Source organism: Epinephelus fuscoguttatus, linkage group LG3, assembly GCF_011397635.1.
Source record: "Epinephelus fuscoguttatus linkage group LG3, E.fuscoguttatus.final_Chr_v1".
Taxonomy (NCBI): domain Eukaryota; kingdom Metazoa; phylum Chordata; class Actinopteri; order Perciformes; family Serranidae; genus Epinephelus; species Epinephelus fuscoguttatus.
The window spans coordinates 41,155,921-41,172,623 of NC_064754.1; the positions used below are offsets into that span (position 1 = coordinate 41,155,921).

Consider the following 16,703-nt stretch of genomic DNA (forward strand, 5'->3'; position numbering starts at 1 on the left):
CCAAATTTGTACTTTGTATTTTGGGAATCAACACGAATAGGACGTTTGAGCATGGTCTTCATGCTGCATAGATATTGTTGGATTGGCTCAGATAGCCATTGTTCTATTTGCTGCTGCCGCTGCTGCTGGCGGGCGCAGTGTGATTTGTCGGGGGTCATATAATCTCATAACATCTGCTCGTAAACTTCCGTTTGTCCTGCAGCGGCAGAATTAAATGTCAGAGTTGAACAGGTGCGCACAACAAGGCCAAATGTCAGGCTCTGTCAGATCAACGGCTGCCTCTGCTCACAAAAGATGTGTATGTGGGGGTGTGTGTTTGGGCGGGAGCTGATATAACAAGGAGTCTGATTAGACTGGATGAGAGCCAGAAGCCATTGCTTTTCAGCTGCTGCTGCTCCCATCATCATCCTCCTCTTCATGCTCTGGGGTTGCTAAACAGATGCATAGCCCGACAAATGTGGTTAAATTTGGCAGTTTGCATCCTCCATTCTCCCTCCCTGCTTTTCTCCATTCAGGCAATTAGAGGAAGCAGAACTACCAAGCCAGACCATAGCCATTATGTTGTATTTGATTGTGTGTGTGTGTGTATGTGTGTACCCAGGTGATGTGCTTTAAGGCAAAAAGGGGGAAACTATTTTCTTTTCCCACAGCAACAGGCATGGATCAAAGTAATTGGACAGTTTGGTTCACACTTGGGCAGTCCAAAAAGCCTTGTGTGCATATGAGAGTGTATGTTTCTGTGTGTGCTTTCTCTGCCTCCCAGACCTCATAGCAAAATGCTTTCCATACAACACACATATTTTTAACTACACACACACACACACACACACACACACACACACACACACACACACACACACACTCAATAACATCTTTTTCTCTCTGCATTTGTGTTGAATAAAACATGGCAGTAAAAGTGTGTCAAAGTCTCAGTGCAGAGCGAGCAAGATGGAAGGTTTCTGCTCCAATATGAGATCAGATAGAAAGTGTGCATGTGCCTTCCTCTGTCAGGGCAAGGCATAGATGTAATTGTGGGCAGTTTGGGTGTTTTGATCCTTGGCCACTCTGCTCCCATCTCTGGGATCACACGGGCTTTGATTTTCCTACTCTCCGCTTCATTCTCTGTCTGTCTTTCTTTCTTGCGTTTCCTCCCACTCATTACAGTCTTCCATATCTGCGCTCAAAACCCTTTTCTAGTCGCACACACGAGACACACCTAATTAACGCAGGTCTTTCTCACACAGTAGATGCGTCTCTTGAAGGGGGGAGGATAGCAGAAGAAACGAGAGAACAAGGGTAATGGATGGGAGAGAAGTGGAGGAGGAAATTAGTAAATGGACAGAGGAGGTTATTACAGGATGTGACCAAAAGAGAAGCAGAAAAGAAAAGCATGCATTAAAGAAACGGATCAGCCGCTCCACTGATCATCGAGCTGAGGCGCAGTTCCGTCTGATTGTGGCGAGATTGAATCCTCGTCGTGAACTTTACTGCATAGTTTTCTGTCTGATGACACACGAATGTGATGAAAAAAAAGGAGGGTGGGGGAGGAGCAGCAAAGTGAGGAATCTAAAATTTGCTGATGGACTGATGTCGAGTTTCTTTCATTCTTTCATCTCTTCTATTAGTTACTTTTTGGGAAACTGGGACAACATAGTCCATCTGGAGCTAAAACACACACTCCCTGAATGCAGATAGAGCCCAACACACACACACACACACACACACACACACACACACACACACACAAAGACCACAGAGAATGCATCCTTGATCTGTGTGGTTCTTCTATTGACTGGTGTGATGGAGGATAAGAGGAAAATTACCAGCTGAAGGTGGTCTGTGTTTTATCCACACTAGACACACACACATACAGTATTTCTATACTTGTGAGGACTCTCATTAACATAGACTATTCCCTAGCCTTAACCTTAAACGAGAACTCCATTGATTTTATGCACCAAAGTCTCTTTACATGTCTGGGAGCGCTACTGTAAGCGTGAAGAAAGTTTTATTGAGCCCTTTGTAGCTCCAGTAGGAGCTGCGTAAAATCAGCTAAACTGCCTCAAGTAATGTCACTTAAGTGTCTGCTCAGTCTGAAGACTACAAGTTTGAAAATAAAGTAACTGTTGGTGTGGACTGAAAAAGAAGTGAGCTCACCAGACCTCTGTAGGCTACTCCTCATCTCTGCTTTAGGCCGGTGGCTCAAGGCTACATTCACTGTTGCTAGCATAACACACTGAATCTCCAAAGACTCTGGAGGTCTCTGGAAGCTGGAGCTGGGAATCACGCCACACCCTTATTGAGCATGTCACAATACAAAACCAAGATGTAGAAATACCTGTTCCAGCCAGGTCAGCTATTCTTATCAATAAGAGTTGATAACGTATTATGCTGCATTTTGCACATACAAACACCATAGCAGCATGTCCACAAATAGAAACTGAACAGTATTGTGTGTACGACTGTTTTAATGAGCCACAAATGATAAACAGTAAATTAACAGTATACTCTTATAGCACTCTTACCACTGTTGAGGCCAGTGGCTCAAGGCCACAGCTGCTACTGGCATAACACACTCGAATCTCCATACCAGTGCTGTGTTCCATTTAACATTACCTCAAAAGCTGGAGCTGGGAATGACATCACACCCAATACAAGAAGTCAAAAAACCAAGATGTTGTTGGCAGTACCAGCTGATAACTACACATTATGTTGCATTTTGCGCATACACACACACACCATAGCAGCATATCCACAGATAGATGCAAAACAGTACTGTGTTTATGACTGTTTTAATAAGACACACATAAGACAGAAGTGCTAATAAAGCTTGAGGTTGGGGCTGGTGAGGTTCTCCTACTGCCTGAGTCATAGATCTGTATTCGGGGGTGTTCATTTTAAATTACTGGGAACTCATAAATTTCAACTTCTCAGCGTAAATGGAACGCACCAAAACTGTTGACTGTTAAGTTGCATCGTGGGTGATGTGGGCACCAGGTTAAGGAAGAAAAATGCATGGAATAAAAAAGAGCATCTCTGATTGTGCTGCTTTGAATTTGATTCTCTTTTTACCTGTCCGTCCATCGTAAGTGTTGTTATCAGAGAGTTAAACATCACAAATAAATGCCTAACCCCAGTCCTTACCCTAAACTGAACCTAAACCTAATTCTAACCGTGACCTCAAAACCAGATGTTAACCAAACTCCCTTACCGAGATCCCGCTGAAAATGTCCTATTATCAAAAAATTGTCCTCACTGCCAAGGTCTTAAACTCAACCTGGTCCTCACAATGATAGACATACAGTACAAGGAAACACACAAACACACATAAGAACACATTCTTAAACCTTGGGTCTCCTTCCACCCTGCAAGCCTCCTTTCCTGTGTGAAATTAATTTTCTGTTCAATAACATTGAATATTGTGCCTCAAGATCAATTCAGTTGCAATCACACACACACACACACACACACACACACACTCCCTCCTTCTCATTCATATGTTGGGAGGAGCTGGCGTGTCGATGTGGAGAGGTAATTATTTGCTTGGCCAGTCTGAGCCTGCTCTGAGTCTCAAGGACGGACTTGCCTGCAGCAACAGTACCAACCAACACTGCGATTACACAACGGAAATAAGCATGTGTCTAAGCACGCGTGTGTGTGTGTGTTTGTCTGTGTGTGATGTGGGGGCCGTGACTTGAATGAAAGAGTGTCCTTGTGTTTTTGTCTGTATACAGAATCTATAGTGGATATATGGCTCATAATTTTCAGAGCGGTGTGTGTGTGTGTGTGTGTGTGTGTGTGTGTGAGAGAGAGAGAGAGAGAGAGAGAGAGAGTAGGTGTTTGTGTGGGCATATGCATTGGTTTGCACACTAGTCATGATGTGTGTATGCCTGCGAGGCTATATAGAGCAATGGCTCGTTCCTGCAGGTCTCCACCTCAGGGAATCACAGCCACAGTCCCACCATTACATATACACACAAACACACACATTCCCTTGTGTGTCACTGTCACAGTATAAAAGCTGGGATGGGGAGCAGGAAATTGAAGTTGGGAAGGAGATTGGGGAGAAAATGGGAGAGTGCGGGTGGGGAGGAAAGGAAGGAGAAAAAGGTTTCAGAAGTCAGCACACTGTAGGTAAGGTAAAGAAGACAAAGGAGGAAAAGAGAGGAAAGGAAAAGACAGAAATACACACAGAGAGATTGGAAGAAGGCCATTGGAGGATGAACATCAGTCATGAGAGATGAGCTGATCATCACAGACGGGCCAGACAGATAATGTTTCACTTTCTGGCCCCATAAAATGTTTTTACGACAGCTCTCCCCAGATGACTGCTACCTGTTTTTATTTGGCTGCGTATTTGTGTGAGTGTGTAGTTGAAGGCTTATAGAGCACAAAGCATGCATAAATGGGATTGCATGCCATATTCGTATGTGTGTATGTGTGCTTGTGTGCATGCATGCTTGCATGTGTGAATGCACATAAACACGATGATTATGGAGTGTGAAGAGGGTGTGAATGGGATTTCATGGTGTCGTTTCCTTGGGTGTGTGTCTGTGTTTATGTGTGTGTGTGTTCAGAGTGCTGTAGAGCCGTAAAGCTGTGCCGGAGAGTTTTGAGTGATAGCCTTGGACTACCACAGCCAGGAGACCAATAACAGTAGGCGGCTCAAGGAGGTTCCTGCCAAGTGACCAATGATTAGATCCAACTGAAGGAGACCAGAGCTGAATGGCCCGTCATTCCTCAGCTTCATTCCCCCTCAGAGCCTCATTCCCAGCCTCCCCCAGTAACAGGACAGCATTTCCATCCTGAGTGTTGCAGAAATGCATTGGTTTAATCTCTGGGTCCTTAGTTTCTTTTAGAGTTTTTTCTCGAGGCTTCGTAGGAGGAAGAAGAGCAAGTGACTGCGCATGCTCTTGTTGGAAATAATAAAGTTTGTTCCATCCAATCAGTTGGTGTTTAAACGAAGAAAAAAAAAACCCCAAACAGCTAGATATGTGAAATCTTGTTCCCGACTCCTCTGCTCTGACCTCTTGTTATTTCTTTGCCTTAATGATACTGCTGCTTGTTTCCTTGCCTTCTTGCAGACTCGGCTTGTGTGTGTATTGACTCGTAGTATTGATCAGATAGAGCAGCAGGGTGGTCCGGCACTAAGTTGTCAGTACATCCTGAAAGTGAAGAAAAGCACTGTGTTTCTCAGAATCTGGCAAACAAAAGCGGTAAAAGCTAAATTGTCTGTATTCATCTGCTCAGTTCAGTCATTTAGTCATGGAATAAAAGGAGTCTCTGGTCCCGGCTGTTAGTCTTCAGGGCCAATTTATGACTAACACATCTCCCGTCTGTGTAATTCACAAACTGACCCCGGCTGTTTGACTTATTGATTTTTGCTGGAGTGGGGCTCCTAAAGCATCCCTCCCCTCCTGTTGGTGGGACTCCATCCAGAACACACTGTGTTCCGGCTCTGTGGCTCCGGCACATCCTGTGGTCGTCCTGGGCTTACTGAGGAAGGTGAGGAAGGCTCTGGCTGGCTGGTCTGCTGCTGGGTGCCCCGGGCTTCTGGATGAGGATGGCTCCCACAGGACCCGCTCCCACTGATCATTACTGTCTATGAATAGCTGCTGCATTGCAGATGGAGGGAGGAGAGGGAGGAGAAGAAAAGGTAGACAGGAAGGAAGTGTTGTGATGGGTGGAGAAGAGCAAATGGTTTGTGGAGAAACAGGGAGAGGGGAATAAGGTGTGTCTGTGCTTGTGTGCACATGCAATTTCATTTTCAAGGACACTCAGGTCCCCCACTGTGGCGATTTCGAAGCAATGCCGGCTATTTTCTGTTTTCAATATCTGCTCCAACAACAAAATCGGCACGTCAGCTTATTGCAGACGGGTTTCTAAACACAGCGTGATTGTTAGGAGGCAATAAGACAGAGACGGAGTCTCACAGAGAGAAAGGTGTTGGGAGGAGTGAGTGAAGACAGCCAGACAGGGTGGAAATGAAGATGATAAAGAGGATGTGTCCACTGCCTCATTACATTTCAGAGTCTTTGATTAACGTGTAATGATTGCTGCAGCCTCACAAACCTCCATGCACTTTATACGCATGCACACACAGTCACAAAGATAAGTTTTTATAGGAAAAATGCATTTATTCATTCCCCAGAACTGTAACCTTAATCAAAACTGCTACAAGCCTAATACAACCCAAACTCAAACCTTAGCCAAAAACAAAGAAGTAGTTTATCTCATGGGGATGTACTTTTTAAGGTGAGGGCCCACATAACTGTGTGTGCAAGTTAATGTCCCTGTATGCAAGTACTACAGCTAACGCTGCAACTGGTGATCATTGCTTTTGTTGATTATTTTGATTAATCAATTATAGTGTTGGTTATATTTTAAAAACAATGTCTTGTTCTGTTCAGACTGAGGATCCAAAAACCAAAGACACTCTATTTATAATGGTAGGCTATAAGAGAGAGAGGAAAGCTCCTTACACTGGAGAGGCTGGAACCAGAGAATGTTTGTGTGAGGCTGTGCTTGGAAAAATAAGCTAACACAGCAATCAAACAATTATCAGCATAGTTGGCGATAAAGTTGAGATAATAAATGCGTTTCGAAAGATTTATTTGTAATATTTATGATTGATCATCATTTTTCAGGCAAAAATACGAACACTCATCGGTTATATTTACAGCAAATTTAACAACTTTGACTTTATGGACTGTTAGAGGAAATGGAATATGAGGATGGACTTCAGGAATCTGAAACTATTTTCTGACATTTTAAAGATGCTGATCCTCACACAAAAAGAAATCTCTTGCACTTACTCTTTCCAAACAGACTGACTTCTGGGTTCCATCTACTCTTGAGTAGCGTACTATTGATTGATTGTCTGGCTTGTTGAATGATGATGATGATGATGATGATAATAACAATAATGATCATTCCTCTCTGCTACTAAATGCCTGTGGGCTGCGCTGGCAGAAATGTGACATTAATTTGTCCTTGTGGCAAATGTTTGTGGTTTGGTTTGTGCATGAAAAAGCTTTGGCACTGGCGTTAAAACTCTGTGTAGACCTCCCTCTTTCTCTCTCTCTTCTCTCTCTCTCTCTCTCTCTCTCTCTCTCTCTGTCCATATACTCCGCTATACTCCGCTCACTACATCCAGTCGCGGTTAACGGGCGTGCGGTTGCCAGGAGAGACGCGCGTACAGTACCGTGTACAGCTTTAACGGCAGAGCGGCACGGGCTCTCCCCCGCCATTTCCTCGTGTCGAGACCTGGAATGTCGAGTAGCGGTTCGGGCTCTTCCTCGCGGAAGGAGTTCGATGTGAAGCAGATCCTCAGGATCCGATGGAGGTGGTTCGGTCACCCCGCGGTCCCTCCCCCTCACTCCCCGCCGCTCGGAGACTACTTCGCTGGGAGGAGAGCGGGTGGCAGCTCCGGAGACGGACCTTCAGTTAGCGGCTGTAGCAACTCGAATTCAGCCAGCGCAAACCCCAGCGCTGGGGGTCACAGCGGGCTGGTGGTCAGCGGCAGCGCCGGGTCTAACCTGTGTAACAGCACCAACAGAAAGTTTGCTGATCCGCCGGGGAGTCGGGGCGGACCGGGAGGAGCGGCAGTTGGAGCGACGGGGAGCTCCTGCCCCCGCTCCTTCAGCCAGCCAGAGTGTAGGAGCCCCGCCGCGGCGCTGTCGTGGGTATCCCCGCCGCCTCATCGTCGTTCCCGTCCGGCGACGAGCATGGAGCCCCCCAGCGAGGCCCCGGTACCCCAGCTGGTACCCGAGCCACCCGCGCATGTCGGGGCTGAGGAGGAGGCGGCGGCACCGGCAGCGTCGGGAACCGAGGACAACAACCACCCGGAAACAGACTCCAGCTCCTGCAGGTAGGAGGCGGAGGTCTAATGTCTGTGTCGGGACCTTGTTGCTAAAACTAAAGTTACAGGGCAAAATTTGTACAGAATAAAGTCAGTGAAATTCACATAACACACACACACTAACTAAAAAGTTAGTGTGTAGCAAGTGAAGAGCTTGCTCACCGGCTGAGTTAGCTTTCACACTTAAAGAACAGGAAAGGAGTGTTTTGAATCATTCTGCCTTATCATGATGTAAAACAGTAACGAGGCTAACCACCCTGTTCTAGTTAACTGACAGTACGTCACGTTGCTGTCATCATATTCATCATTACTGGCAGGTGGAAACCATGAATATGTTTCCAGTGAATAGGCTATTTAGCATGGGCGTAGGTTCTTTTTTTGGGGGTGGGGGACACATGAAACAGAGGGTATCTGCATCTCCCCCCCCCACCCCCCCCACCCAAATCTACACCTATGCTATATAGAAAAAGTAAATGGGAGATTAACTAAGCAAGAGGGAGGACAGACAGTATGCAGCAGTGGAGGACCACTCATTACATAAAGATAGATGGGGAGGGGGAGAGAGAAAATGATGGCTGAGTACCTTTGGGACAGCATGTGGTCCTCTGATTTCTCCCCTCAACCACCTAATGAGGCTCCACCAACCAGCCTCTGTGTAAAGACACAGACATGAATATGGAATATTCTGAGTCAAATTAACAAAATGACTCAGGGGCTGAGCTCTGCATACAGCAACATACTGCACTTGACATTTATATTGTTTTGTCTTCAGTGACTGATTCTCTTTTAGCTTGTACTCCCAATCCTCAGTGCTCTGCATGTTTGTGTGCACATGCATGATGCAGTGCATGTTGCATTGGTGTGGCTGTCCAACCGTTGTGGTGTGAAAAAAGGGTTTAATTAGAAGTTGCTATGGAGACAGCAAAACAAAGCAATTAGAGCATCATAGCTCCTCTCCCAGGTTTCTGTTTTTATTATGATGCAGCTGTAAATGTGATGAAGTAAAGGGAGAAAAACAGACAGTGAGTGTGTGTGTGTGTGTGTGTGTGTGTGTCTGTTTATGCGCGTGTGTTTACTATACAGCCATAATGATGCATCTGAAAGCCTCCTATCATACTCGGTGTTCCCAAGGCACACATCAGAAAATATACATGATTCATAGGACACGCACACACACTTTAAAACAGCTTTCAGTGGGAGCAAGAGCTGATGTATTTTCTTTTAAATCAATTGTCTGATATGCTTTTATTCTACACCCCATTTGTTTTCACCGCAAATGTGTATGATTGTCTGTGAGAGAGAGAAAGAAAGAAAGAGACAGAGAGAGATATATGCTTTTAAAAATATCTATTGTTATGCAAGGCTTGATGTCATATCTTCAGTGATGATGGGAGTCTGGCAGCACTTACACAGAAAATTACTTGTGCTTAATAGTAATGCACACACACACACACACACACACACACACACACACACACACACACACACCTACCAGCATCATTAGCATAAGCAAAGGCAAAATTATGATGTGAACCTGAACTGAATTTGAGTATGTATTGTGAATGGATGTAGCCATGTCCTTGCACATGTTATAGTTGCCATACCAACACAGAGGTTGTTTCTGCAGCATATATGTGCAGCTCTGTGCATGTGTGTTTTGTGATTTGTGTGTGTGTATGTCTTTCTGTATGCAATTCATCCCCTCCCTGTGAAAGCTCCTGTGTACAGTATGATACTCCAAGAACGCGAGTGGCAGAATCCCAAGTGGGATCATGGGAAGGGACGCGTACTGAATCCCAGAGTGGCTGAAGGCTCGGCTCGACTCCACTGATCTCCTCCTCTCCCTTTTACTTTCTCACCCCACCCAGCCTCCCCCGTTTAATCCTAGTGTGCCTCCCTTACTCACTCTCTCTCTCTCCCTACGTCCCATGTTCATCTCTGCCCACCCTTGTCCATTCATTTGCCCTCTCTGTTTTTCTCTTTCCTAATGTGTGAGGAAACAAAGCATTTGTATGTGTGTCACGGACAGAGTAACATGTGACCAGGCAGGCACCGTGGTTGTATGATCATGTCGTATATCGTCTTGCAGAACCAAGTTTCATTTGCATTAGCTGCTAGCCTACAGGCTAATCAGGCTAGATAGTTAATCACAAGGGAGTGTGTGTGCAAATGTGTATGTGAGAGAGAGGGGGTAGGCAGGGAGAGAGACACTGAATGACAGTGGTGTGAGTGTCCTTGCCTGGTGCAGGGGTTTAAAAAATCTGGCTGCATGGTGTTGATTCACCCTAGACACACACTCTCTTTCTCCTCTCTCTCTCTCTTTCTCTGTTTCTCTCTCTGTCAATGTTGAGTGCCTGCCAGGCTTAATTAAGGGGACTGGAAGGCAGCGTTCCCCCACTTCAAAGCCGTCTCCTCTGGCAGTATTTAGCCACGCCATTCGTCTACATACACACACACACACACACACACACACACACACACACACACACACACACACACAAGAGGGCAGGAAAGCTAGCCAAAAAGCCTCCTTGGAGGGTTAGATTGGGATAGGGAAGAGAGAAAACCGAGGCATAGATGGATGTTGGAATGATGGGATGAGGTGGGATGAAGTGAGTGATGGATGAGATTAGTTGAAGATATAGAAGTGAGGACGGGTAGAGAGGAGTAGAGGACAGAGGCAGGAGGGAGATGATTCCTGCTACAGCACATCAGCAGCTTCAGCATCACACACAAACCTGAATGTGTGCCTGAATACACACACTGTGAATGCCATGCACACCAGCGTTTTCCTATAACTTTACTTAGCAGTGTCTGAGTTTATTGTGAAATTCAGGTCAAGTCAGTTTTATTTCTAAGGCCCCAAATTACAAATTTGCCTCAGAATGCTTAAAACCTGCAATAGCTGATTTTCTTAGTTTCCTGAGGGCAGCAGAAAGAGGCTGTAAACACAACAAATCCTGCAGACACAGAGAAACATTAGCATTCATTTGGAGTTGTGCTACTTAAAGTGTGTTGGTTCATTGTTTTTGGGCTTCACCAAGTGAGAGAAATATCAGGTTCCCTAGCTGCTAAATGCTCTACTAGGTTCACCGGCTAGTCATTTACTTTGTGCGCCTGACATCTGGTGCTGGGCAGGCATAGACTATATCAAATAATGGACGTTGTCACCGTGAGGCCACCCATTTTTTGTGGACTCCCATTGTGAAGCCTCAGGTTAAGCATTCTGGCCGTTGCCATCTTGAATCTTTGAGCCAGTAGTGATGGCTGATTTGGATGAGAGCGTGGAGATAACCTTAATGCTAGCTGCAAGCTTGGTTAGGACGGTTCATGCACAGCTGTGGTTAACTGTGATAATGCAATGCTAATTTTTGCTTACCAAAACAGGCTTAAAACCATTAATACAAAATATTTAGGAACCGTTCTTTGTTTATCAGAGGAGGGGGGTGGCTGGGGTGTGACTTTATTTTTTTATTTTTTGTATGTTTGTTCTTGTTTTACCCTCCCTGTAGTCTCGCTCTCTCACTTTAAGATTGGAGAAAAAAAACGCCCCAGCTGCTTGTATTTCTTTCAACCAATCACAATCGTTCTTGGCGGTGTCACAGCAACGGTGCGTTTGCAAAAATATTGCCGGGGGGAACAGGTTTTGGTGTAACACGCCCACAAAAATATCGCCTACAGGACGCGAACCATGGCAGAAAAATGGCTACATCCCCGCAAGATCAAACACCGCAAAAGTTAGTAAAGGACGTGTTGAAAACTGCAACCGGAGGTGGTAGGGCGGGACTTTCAACGGACGGCTCGTTCCGCCCAATGAGAGGCTGATCTTTGCAGCAAACTTCCACCCACTCAGACTGCCCTCCCTGAAGCTACAAATATTTTTCCTTGAGCCTCCCTGCGTGACTGGCAAAAAAATGCCTGACCATCCCTCCACCTTTGATGTTGAAAAAGTTGAAGATGAAAAAAGCCTTGCATTTTCACTCTTGTCATCCATGCTGGTTAGCCAGTGCAAACTATTTTAAGCTGAGATCTATTTATGTTTTTTTTCCTGTAGGAAGCGTTTGTCACATGATACATCCAAGGACTGTCAGAAATGAGAAAATCCAACAATAATTTCTGTTTTTATAGTTTTTGGCTATGGCGTAATGAATGGTGTAATTTGGGCGATTCTTGAAGAAAACATGTCTTCCAAACCCGCCCACGAGTTTGGACTTTCCTTTAAAAATGTGCGGTAAAAGAAATACAAAATACAAGCATTTATAGTTAAGCCAAAATAAAAAACTCAAGACTCTCCCCAGTGCTTAAAAAAATATTTGACATGCTCCTTCTTTTTGCACCACTCCCTCCTCCATAATAAATAACTAATAGTCCCTTACCAGAAAAAAAAAATCTAACTATTTAGAAGGTCTCTTAGTACAATCAAATGCTGAACAAGACTTTTTTAGGACATCAAAACCTTACAATTAATTTCATGAACTGACAATACAACGAAATAGCAACAGCTACGTCTATACTTTGTGAATTTGGGGTTGTGCCAATGTTATGTTACCGTGTTAGTGATATATCAAAGGATGGCGCCCACCTGTCACTTAAAGTAGCCATGTCCTAAATTATGGATAACTTTAAGCCTTAACATTTAAACGAGTGAGCTGTATAAAAATCACCTGTCCTGTACAGTTGTCATGAAAGCAGAAATCAGCTAGTAAGACCAAAATCAATTTTTGTACCAGGCTGCAAAATTTTGCTGTAAAGTTGGACATTTTTTAATGGGGGGGTCTGTGAGGTTTGACTTGCTTTTGGAGTCAGCCTCAAGTGACCTTCCAAAAAACTGCAGTTTTTGGCACGTACACGTTGGCTTCATTTTTCAGCCCTGGAGGTTGCTCTTGGTAGTGTACAGTAGGTGTATGAAAGCTTCTTGTGCATTAATGCAGAACCAAAACAGTGGAGTTGCAGGCTGGAAAATCATCACACGCAAATGCTCCACAGAGCTGAGAGGAACTGCAGTGGGTTCATATGGTCATGTGATCTATCATTGATATAAAAATATTGATTTCAGTCACTGTAAGAATCTATAGTTGGATGAGGGATCACTCCAAAAACTCCAAAAACACAAAGCTAACAGAGGAGGGATATGTTCTAGAGAAACAGACTGACAACATTTGGTAACTAAAGGGCAAACATGTATAAACAACATGGACCAGAGAAGATGGTGAGCAACCTTTAGGTGCTGCAAATTCAACCTGGGTCAGAAAACCCTTTCGGTACCACAAAAACCAGAGAGAGGACACTTTAGAGCTACAAGCCAAATTATCCATTGCCTTCCCAGAATGTCTGTCTTGCTTCTTCTCTGTTTGTTGCTAAAAGAATATTCATGTGGAAAATTGCCATTTAGTACAGTTAGATTTACAACAACACATACACGAGCACACACACACACACACACACACACACACACACACACACACACACACACACACCCTTAAAAGAGTGTGATTTCTCTTTAACTGTAGAGCTGAAATGATATCATCCTCAGAGTATCAGTTCATTTCGTATCTCTTTGTGCTGTAGGGCTCGTCCTGCCACTTCTGCTGTTAAATTAAAAATGGAAGTACAGCCCTGGCTCTCATAAATTAAATGCTGGTTTGGGAGCCATGATGGCTGATAATTCACAGGGTAGCTATACTTCGGTGCTTATCTTTGATGAACACACAGGCACGCACCTACACACACACTCACACCTCATCAGCTCAGACTGGAAGAATAAGACACATCAGCCCTGGGCTGCAACACTTCCACCAGAGAATAACAAATGTTGAAGCCATCCTGGCCCAAAACCCTGCTTCATTTCTCGTTGTTGGTATAGATAGAAGGAAACTCGGTTGCCATTAGGGAGCAGAGTAAATTACTGCACATCCTATGGGCTCGGCTCCCACAGCTATTTAATTGGCAGCTTCTCTTTTAAGTGGGCTAAATTTATCTGGCCATTTACTCCTAGTAATTGGACCATTAAAGAGCTTTTGTCTGCTTCTGGCGACATACAGTAACCCTGTTGAGAAGTGAAGGAGAGAGCGAATATGTGTGAGGGAATGGCACAAAGAAAAAGATGGCACATGGATGACACAGAGCAGCTGGTGTAGCTCTCTGCACACATCTGTCTCTTTGTCTTGAACAAAAGGGAATCAACACCTACACATGCACTCAAAGCTCCTGTCTCCTTCTCTTTGTGCCTGTTTGTCCGTGTGTTTGTGTGAATGCCTGTCACTGTGTAGGACGTCTAACAGCAGCGCCACACTGTCCTCATGCGTGTCCTTGGAGCCGTGTGCGTGTCCAGAGGAGTGTATGTTCACCGCTCTGTCTCACGCTGACGTCACCTTCCGGAAGATGGAGGGCTACCTGAGGTCCCGACAGCTGTGTGACGTCATACTGGTGGCTGGAGACAGGCGGATACCTGCGCACAGGTAGGAGCAAAGAGACACTAAAATATACACAAACATGCAGTGAAGATGGTGACGTTAAATAGATGTATGTCGTGAGGGCTGCAGCTTTGTTACTGTCTATTGATTGGTTTTGTTTTTGGTCATTGTGTAATTGTTTGGGTCAAAACGAATTGAAAATAGTGAAAACTCCCCATTTAAACAATTTCTTAGAGCCAATGTGATGTCTTTAAGTTGCATGTTTTGTCAAACCAGCAGTCCAACACTCATGTTTTCAATTTACAATGAAATTCACTAAGAAAGACCACACCATTAAAGATACAGATTTAGAATACTATGTTGCGTATGATGGATTAAGGGTCTGGAGGGAAGGATGAGGGGATGAGAATCAAGGTATGAAGGGATGAGGGGATGAGGAGATGGATGGTGAGGGGTCGAATAATGGGGGGATGACAGGTGAGAGATGAATGAATGGGGGATGAGGGGATGAAGGGTGAGGGATGGAAGAATGAAGGGATAAAGAGATAGAGGGTGAGGGATGAAAGGATGGGAGGATGAAAGGTGAGAGGTGAATGAATGAGGGAAGAGGGGATGATAAAATGAGGGTCAAGGGATGAGTGGATGAGGGATGAAGGGTGAGGGATTTATGGATGGTTAAAGGTAGAGGGATGAAGGATTGCGGGATGAAGTCTTAGGAATAAAAGGATGAGGAGAAGATGGATTGAATGAGTGAGGGTAGAGGGGTGAAGGTATAGGGAGAAGATGGCTGAGGAATGAATGGATGAGGTGTTAGAGGGATGAAGGGACAAGGAGAAGATGGCTGAGGGTTGAATGAATGAGGGTAGAGGGGTGAAATGATGAGGAAAAGATGGCTGAGGGATGAATGGAAGAGGTTACAAGGATGAAGGCATGAGGAGAAGATTGCTGAGAGATGAAGAAATAAGGCGAGAAATCCAGGTCGTGGATAGATGGATGGGCGAGTGCCATGATGAATGGTGTCGGCTGAAGGCAGGAACTCAGGATGGAACCACAGTAGCTAGGACTCTGTTGGGGAGCTATTCATTCTTAACTGTTCAACTGCACATTTTAGCAGTATACATCATAAATGTTCATCTGTGTAAAAAGTCAGTGTAAAACCAATGTTATCATGGCAGAATGATAATCGTCAAAAACTGCTTTTTACATTATTTTGGGAAACGAAAGCAGAAATATAATTAGGAGTCACCATTTTCTATGATATGGTATTGTAAATATGTTTTTTCTTTGGGTTTATTTTTGCCACTTCTCTTATGTTGCTGGCTGCCCAAAACAGGCTGTGCACTTTATGACTCATACACACTATAAATGTTGACATACAAACACAGCATGCAAACACACTCTGAAATGTACACACATATACAGTACATCTATCTAGAGCTTCATTTCAGGCAAAATTAGCAACTTGAAGATATCACCTTGGAATGTGAAATGTTATAATGGACATTTCTGTCTGTTTGATGACATTTTATAGACAAAAAAATCAGTCAGTTTATCAGAAAAGTAATTGCTTTCTTGTTGCAGCCCTAAATCCAAAATGTACATCAAACTTTTCACTATGCAGACACATGCAGAAGCAAAACTCTTGCATGGAAATGATGACATATTCATCACAACACTGATCACGTGCATGTCACACACACGCACGCACGCACACATGCATGTACGTGCGCGTGCGCACACACACACACACACACACAAATAACACATGCTGCTCACACCGGATACTGTTTGGAAAGAATCTTTCACACATACAGCATAACCACAGTCACGCTCATAAAAGTCCCTTTTATTTGTGTAGTCCCTCTGTTCCACACTGAGCCTCTGAATCATGCATCAAAGGCACACACACACACACACACACACACACACACACATACACGTGCCAGTCACCCACCTCATAGCCCCCACTACGCTGCTCTGTCACTGTTGCTCTCTGGGCATGTGGCCACGGGTGCAGCAGCAGGGTCCATCTGCACGAGGATGAGACAGAAGAGCGGCCCTCCACCAGCAGAAAGCCTTCTTTTCTCTCACTGCCTTCTTACTCTGCCTCATTTGATTTAGTCCTCCAGGCACAGATGGTGACAAACAAAAGACCCTGCTGTATGAGAATCCTAATGGCGTATGTGAAAAGAGTGTGTCGGCATCTGAAGCTGTGTGTGTGTTGAGTGTGTATACTTGCAAGGGGGTGGGAGTAAGATGTTTGAAAGTGGGTGTTTTGTTAGCAATTGATTTATTGTATGTGTAGGATAAAAACGCTTTTCTGGGAACAAAACCTACCCCCTCTTTCTCTCCCTCTCTCTCTTTGTCTTACATGTACACACAAACAAATGTAGCGTACATGCTGAATAGGCCACTTGTACTGTGTTTAG

The 16,703-nt window shown here is 44.6% G+C and overlaps 1 protein-coding gene across 2 annotated transcripts in view; it reads left to right on the plus strand.

The window, feature by feature from the left end:
- The window catches only part of klhl5 (kelch-like family member 5), a 77,445-nt gene that overhangs the window by 24,585 nt on the left and 36,157 nt on the right, over positions 1–16,703 (plus strand). Inside the window, exons 1-2 of one of the 2 annotated variants that reach the window (XM_049572678.1) lie at positions 5,991–7,870; positions 14,131–14,319. In XM_049572678.1, the coding sequence (XP_049428635.1) occupies positions 7,272–7,870; positions 14,131–14,319 (788 nt within the window). In that variant the 5' untranslated portion in view covers positions 5,991–7,271. Of the gene's footprint in view, positions 1–5,990; positions 7,871–14,130; positions 14,320–16,703 lie in introns of those variants that run through there. The other variant, XM_049572679.1, reaches the window with a different exon arrangement.